This window comes from Terrapene carolina, unplaced genomic scaffold, assembly GCF_002925995.2.
Source record: "Terrapene carolina triunguis isolate 2854851 unplaced genomic scaffold, T_m_triunguis-2.0 Scaffold34577, whole genome shotgun sequence".
Taxonomy (NCBI): Eukaryota; Metazoa; Chordata; order Testudines; family Emydidae; genus Terrapene; species Terrapene triunguis.
In genome coordinates this window covers 1-6936 of record NW_020698928.1, presented here as the reverse complement: position 1 = coordinate 6936, position 6936 = coordinate 1, and the positions used below count along the sequence as shown (strand labels likewise).

At 61.9% G+C, this 6936-nt stretch overlaps 1 protein-coding gene across 1 annotated transcript; it reads left to right on the top strand.

Annotated features, from left to right (window-relative positions):
* Positions 1-133: 133 nt before the first annotated feature.
* LOC112124398 (protein tweety homolog 1-like) lies at positions 134-5381 on the top strand (the record flags this gene model as incomplete). Its single annotated transcript, XM_026646253.2, has 8 exons — positions 134-209; positions 339-394; positions 758-850; positions 939-1031; positions 1247-1389; positions 1829-1954; positions 3072-3150; positions 4167-5381. Coding segments are annotated over 8 exons (750 nt in total), but the record flags the coding sequence as incomplete, so codon positions are not given.
* Between the last annotated feature and the right edge of the window lie 1555 nt (positions 5382-6936).

Here is a 6936-nt window from a genome sequence, read left to right as displayed (position 1 = left end):
GGTCCCAGGCTGGCAGGGAAAGCGGGGGCAGAAGTAGTCTTGGCACATCAGTTGGCAGCTCCCAAGGGGGTTTCTGTGATCCAACCCATCACCCCCCCCCACATCAGTAACAATAACTCCCTCCCCGCCCCAGGGCCTCAGCGATTTCTGCTCTGACCCAGACGGCTTCGTCCTGAACCTGACCCAGGCCAAGACAGAACTGAGCCCAGGTAGGCACCAGGGGCAGGAGGCCAGGCTAGATGGGCCCAGGGGTCTGATGGGGGCGGGGGAGGAGAGACCAGACTAGAGGGGCCCATTATTAACCCCTTCCTTCTCTCCCCCCCACCCGCCCCTGGCAGAAATCCTCCTGTACTATCTCGCCTGCAGCCAGGATGTCCCGAACCCCTTCCAACAGGTGAGACCCCAACGCCTCACCCGTGAACCGAGCTGGCTGGGGCTCGGCCCTGGGCCTGGGGGGGAGAGCACGCCAGCACCACCAGCAGGGAGGCCTGGGCCGTGGATTCTGGGGGCTGAGTGTGTGTGTGGTGGGGGGGGACCCCACGGCTGGGCTGCGGGTCGGGAGTGAGGGGCACCGGCAGGGCTGGGGGGGAGTTAAGGGGCGGCTCTTACACTGCTACCTAAACTCAGCACTAGAGGGCGCCAGACACCGCCATGCAGCTGGTTTGTTGCTGACCGGCAGCTCCTGGGGCGGGAGCCGGGGGGGGGGCTGCACCCCCACCCCTGTCTGCGCCCCACAATCCCGCTCTCACCCCCGCAGAGGCTGACCATGTCGCAGCGGGCGCTGTCCAGCATCCACTCCCAGCTGCACGGCCTGGAGAGAGAAGCTATCCCACAATTCCCTGCGGCAGAGGTCAGTGCAGGCTAGGGATTAAAGCCGGGAGGGACTGGCTGGGAGCCCGGACGCCTGGGTTCCATCCCTTTCTCTCTCTCTCCCCCAGAGGAACCTGGTCTCTGTGCAGGGCACCCTGAACACCACGGAGAGCAACTTCCACCAGCTGGTCGCGCTGCTCAACTGCCGGGGACTGCACAAGGTATCGGCCCCTGCCCCCCCAGGGGGTGTCCCGCTGCTGGGCCCCCCTCTGGCAGGATTCCCCCCGGCTATGGTAGCCCCCCTGGGCTGTGGTAGCTTCCCCAGGCTCCGCCCACCCCCACCGGGCTGTGGTAGCTTCCCCAGGCTCCGCCCCCTGGGCTGTGGTAGCCCCTAGGCTCCGCCCCCTGCGGACCGGTGACGCTGTCTCTCCCCCAGGACTACGTGGACGCAGTCAAGGGGCTCTGTTATGACGGCATGGAGGGGCTGCTCTTCCTGCTGCTCTTCTCCCTCCTCTCGGCCCTCGCCTTCACCACGGCTGTCTGCAGCCTGCCCCGCGCCTGGGAGAGGTTCCACAGCAGGTGGGTGGGGCAAGGCGCAGGGGGCGGGGCCTCTAAGGGGGTGGAGCCGAGCGGGCAGCAGGGGGTGGGGTGGAGCTGGGTATAGGGGGTGGGACATCTGGGGTGGGGGAGCAGGGTTGTTTGTGGTGGGTGGGGCCACTCACATTGCCGGGTGGGGTGTCTGAGGTGCGGGAAGGGGATGGTTGGGGCAGGTGGGTGGAGCTTCTCAGAGTGGAGGGAGTGGGCGGGGTGTCTGGGGTGGGCGGGACTGCTTGCAGTGGGGGGCGGGGCCTGTTGTGGCATGGCAGCAGGTTGCTGGGGGGAAGGGGGGGTTGGGGCAGGGCATCTGGCCAGGGGGCGGGGACGGTCACAGTCGTGGGCGGGGTGTCTGGGGGGGGACAGGGGGGGGGGGGGGCATTGCCAAGCAGCCCCCCCGCCAACCCCCCTCTCCGGCCGGCAGGGACACGGCATACGAAGACGCGGAGGATGACGACCCCTTCACCCCTCAGGCACGTAGCCCCCCGCCCCGTTCCAGCCTGCGCCTCTCGGCCCCACCCATTTCCAACGCCCCCGTCTCACAGTACATGTGAGTAGCCCCCCTCCCCTTACCCCCCATGGACTGCAGCCGGGGGCCAGGCCAGGGGCTGGCGGGTGCTGGGCGTCCATCCCTCGCTCCCCACCGCGTGTCTGTCTGTCCCACACCACCAGCCAACTGGCCCCGCTGTGGTTCTCCGTCCCCACTGCATCCGTCTCTCCGTTTGTCTGTGCAACCACCCGTCCGTCCCCATTACACCCCCATCCATCCATCCACCCCCAGGTACCCCTCCCTCCGTTCCCACTCTCCCTCATTCCCATCTCTATCGCTCTTCTTACCCATCCATCCATCCGTCCCCTTCCCCACCGGCTTCCCTTGCCCCTGGAACAGCTCTGTCTCAGCCGCGCCGGCACTCGCCAGACCCCGGCCTGCCTGGCACTTAGGGGTCAGGTGCTCCGGTGCTGAGCTGGGCCTGGTGCTGATGGGTGCCTCCTCCATATTGCCCCCTGTCCTGCCTTGATGGATGGGGCGGGGGGCAGTCCAGGAGACCCTCCCCAACCATCAGTGGGCCCCGACCTCCCATATGCACCCCTCCAGCCAATCGCTGTCCCTCTCCGCTATTAAAACTATCCCCCAAGCCACCACTGGGGGGCATATGGCAACCACCTTCCCCCCCACCCAACCACCTCCCCACACACACACTCTCCTGTTGTTTCTGGGTTTACTCTGCCCAGAGCTCGAAGGGTTAATTATAACAATACCAGCTAGTGGGGGATGGGCCTCTAGGATTGTTCAGACCAGATCAGACCCATGGGCCCCTCTAGCCCGGTATCCTGGCTGCTGCCCCACGGCAGAGCCATGGGCCCCTCTAGCCCGGTATCCCGGCTGGCCTCTCTTAAATAGATTCCTGACCCCCCCTCCGCCCCCAATTAAACCAGGACATCCAGCTGTTTCTCTCCGCCCCCCCCCCCCCCAATCACCAGTGGGCAGCCCTGGGTTTGACGACCAAGCCCATGGCGCGGCTCTGCAGAGACTCGGGGCAGGGGTGGGGGAGATGGGGGTACAGTGATGTCACACACACCCCAGTTCGGGAGCCTGGCTCTTGGAGGGGGGGGGCAGGATCCCCACCCCCACCCCCAGCTAGCACCTGTCTCGCTCTCCTCAGCAGGAATCAAAGCGGTTTGTTCAGTGGCAGTCCTCGATATGATAGCGTGCCCCTCCTCGACCGGCACTCCCCGCCCCCCTCGGTAAGTCTCCCCACTCCCAGGGCGGGGGGGGGAGGCGGGAATCACAACCTGGCACTGTGGGACCGCTGTGCCCCCTTTACTCACTGGCCTGGGCTGTCTAAGTACTGCCCCGGTGACAAGCCGCGAACCCCCTGCCGATGCGGCAATCACGTGCAGCTCCGCACACCCCAGCGACATGGCGTGACGGCTCCCTGAACCTCTCAGAGAGGGACCCCAGCCAGTCGCCCCAGCCTGGCACCCCAGCAATACACCATCTGCCACTGCTCGGCACTCCCTCGGACGCTGCAAGCTCATTCATTAGTTTGCCGTTCCGGCAAAAGGGGAGTGGATCCACGCTGGTTTGGGTAAAACATCAGACAGGTTTATGAACTCCAGCAAGAGAGAGTGTCAGTGACTCTCGGTAGCAGGCTCAGAGAGCAGAGTCGGTTACCTAAGGAATAAAACTAGAAACGGCGTCTCAATTTAACCGGCTGAGCAAGAGGTGAATCGAACAACCTCTCCCCCTAACAGGCAGCTCCCAGCTCCTCACTACCCAGGCCAGGTTCCCTTCCAGCCTGGGACCAGTCTCCCTAGCTCAAAGTCTTTGTCTTCCGGACCATTTTCCGGGTGTGGCGATAGGGGAGGAGAGAGGCCAAGTGAAGATGTCACTGTCCCTTTTTATACGTGCTTCCAGCTGCTAGAAAGATCCTCGCGGGTCAGGCAGCCCCCGTTGGTCGGACAGTTCAAAAAGGAACTAGATACGTTCCTGGAGGATCGGTCCCATCAATGGCTATTAGCAGGATGGGGTCCCTGGCCTCCCCGCTCACTACAGATGATCAGTAGCACACAGAGAGCAAAACTTCATAACGTCCCACGCAATGGTAACACACACAGTCCACCAGGACACACGTTCAAATGATACCAAACAGGGGTGAACGCTGGGGTTCCAGGAGGCTGCTTTGCGGTACAGCGCGTCGCATCATCCCCTCCAGTCTATTCCCTCTCATCTCTCCCCCTATCTCTCCCCCTCCCCCCAGTACTCACCCAGCATGCAGGCATCTTACGTCGGCGCCAGCCAAGAGGAACCGGGCCCCCGATACCGAATGGACTTCCTGACCTAGAATCCGACCCACGGCCCCCACCCCTGACTAACACATGGACCGGCTGCCCCTCCCCCCCCGCCCCCGGCCGAGTGCTGCTGGGCCCGACAGAACCAAACGGGGGGAAGGAGAGAGACTGGGGCTGTGCCCCCCGTCCGCCCCCTGGCCGCCTCCTGCTGACCCGTCCCTCCGTCTATCTGGGTTTGATGGCAGGGGCCTGTGCCCCTGAGAAGGGGGGTGGGCTGAAGGAGGAGGGTTTCCCCATAAGAATCCCAGGGGAGAGAAAATGGGGAAAGCAGAAGGATGAATGGAGGAGTGGAAGAATGAGTGTGAGAGAGCAGAAAGGATGAATGGAGGAAGGAAGGAGTGAAAGGGAAGGAAAGAAGAAGTGAAAGAGTAGAGTGAATGGATGGGGGGAAGAATGGAGAAATTAAAAAGAATGAATGAACGAACGAATGAATGAGCAAAAAGTTGAAAGAATAAATTAAGGCGAAGGAATGCGTGGGGAAAAAGAATGAAGAGAGAAAGAAGGAAGGAAAAAAGTGTGGAAAAAAGCAAAAAAAATGGTGAAAGAAGGAGGGGGGAAAGAATGAAAGGCCAGCAAGAAGGAGCGAAAGGAGGAACGAGAGAGTGAACGGATGAATGAGTGGGGAAAAGAACAAAGGAGAAAAAAAAGAAACGAAATCAAAGCCTGCCCGAACTGAAAGGGAGCGTGAAAGAGACAGAGTGAAGGAATGAAGTGTGAAAAAACAGAGCGAAAGAATGCGGGAAAGATGGGAAAGGAGCGAATGGAGGAACGAAAGAGGGGATGGGACAAGAAAGAGTAAAGGAATGAAGGAGTGAAAAAGCACAGATGAAAAGGGGCCCATCGAAAAAGGAGGGAACGAGAGAGCAAGGGGGCAAGACAGAGCGGGCGAGTGGACCAGAAGAGAGAGCAGTGGCCAGCCGGCCAGACAAGTGAGCCCGGCAGCAACACGGGGCCCGGCCACTCCCGAGGAGCCAGCCCCAATTAACGTCTAACCCCCCCGCTGTAGGGGACCAGCCCCCGGGCCCCCGGGCTGTAGAGCAGAGACCTGTAGGCAGAGGAGAGAGGTGACTGGCGTGAGCTGGGGGGGACCCCGCCTGCCGTCCCAATTAGAGCCTCAGCCACTAACGAGTCTTCGATCCAGAGGAACGAGAAATAAAAGGGACATTTTATTTTAAAGGGAGCTGTGTGCGGGCTTTGATTTGCCTCTCCTCTAGGGGGCGCTGCCCTGATCCAGCCCCAGGGCAGGGACTGGCTGGCTCAGGGGGGTGGGGAATGGTGCACTGGGCCTGTCCCCTCTAGGGGGCGCCAGCTCCCATCCGGCCCCAGGGCAGGGACTGGCGGGCTCAGGGGGGTGGGGAATGGGGCACAGGGCCTGTCCCCTCCATGGGGCGCCGGGTCCCATCTGGCCCCAGGTTAAATGAGTTCAGCCGTTGTCCTGTCAGGCCAATCCATCTCATGACTGACACAAATGGGGCCCCAGAACCGAGGCCGAAGGGGCCCCTGAACCTGAATGCCCCTCTGCCCCCTAGTGGGGGCCCCCCTTGGGGTGGGAGCACGTGGAGGCTGGTCCCCGCTGTTAACACTCCATAGCCCATGGCAGGAGGGGAGGAGAAAGCATCTGGTTAGCCACTGTCACACTCAGAAGCCCTAGCTCCCACCTCTTCCCTCCCACCCCCTCCCGATCTGGAGATAGAACCCAGGAGTCCTGGCTCCCAGCCTGCCCCACTCTCACCACTAGACCCTGCTCCCCTCCCAGAGCTGGAGATAGAACCCAGGCATCCTGGCCATGCCCCCATGATCTAAGCACTAGACCCCTGTCACGGACTCCCAGGCCCCATTCTCTTTCGGCTCCATACGGCCCCTGGGAGACCCCCTTTCGGTGTGACAGCCCCATCCCTGAGGGTCACACTCGCTCTCTGGGGTTAGGCCATCAGGCCCCACCACCTCCTGCGGCTGCACCTCTGAGCCTCCAGCCCACCTGGCTCCCCTCCGTGAACCCCCTCGGGGAGGCCACTCGCTCTGGCCCCATAGCGCTGTGTACACCGGGGATTAGGTGGGCGTCACTGCGTTGCTCCGGGGTGTGGATTTTTCACACACCCACCCCCGCGAGCGATGTAATTATACTGGTATCGGTCTGTAGCTTAGACCTGGCCGGAGAAAAATGTTCTCGGCGGCTGTTTTTAGTTCCTTCCAGAATTTCACGCGGCTGGGACGAGCGGGTTCCCGGGGCAATTAGCAATGTGTTTGTGTTGTGATGTCGTGTTTCGCCAGCCTTGGCGATGGGCCGGGGCCGATCCCTGCTGCGGGCAGGGTCACGGATCCAGAGCAAACTTTTTTTTTTTACAGCCAGGAAGCAAAAACTTAGGGGAGAAAGAAATTCAAAGGGAGATTAACGCTTGCAGCAACTTGCATCAAGTCTAAACAGGGTGATATTAGCCGAGCACCCTGCTGAGCCCTCCCGACACCCCAGGGAGTGGGATGGGTTTCCAGCAATGAATTTCTCAGTGCTCAGCTGAGGCCCAAAGCCTTGGGAAAGGCTGGCAGCAGGTCAGCCACCATCACACGTAGGAGTCCTGGCTCCCACCTCCCTCCCAGAGCCAGGGATAGACCCCGGGGGTCCTAGCTTCCAGCCCCTTACTCTAACCCCCACACCCCTCCCAGAGCTGGGGAGAGAACCCA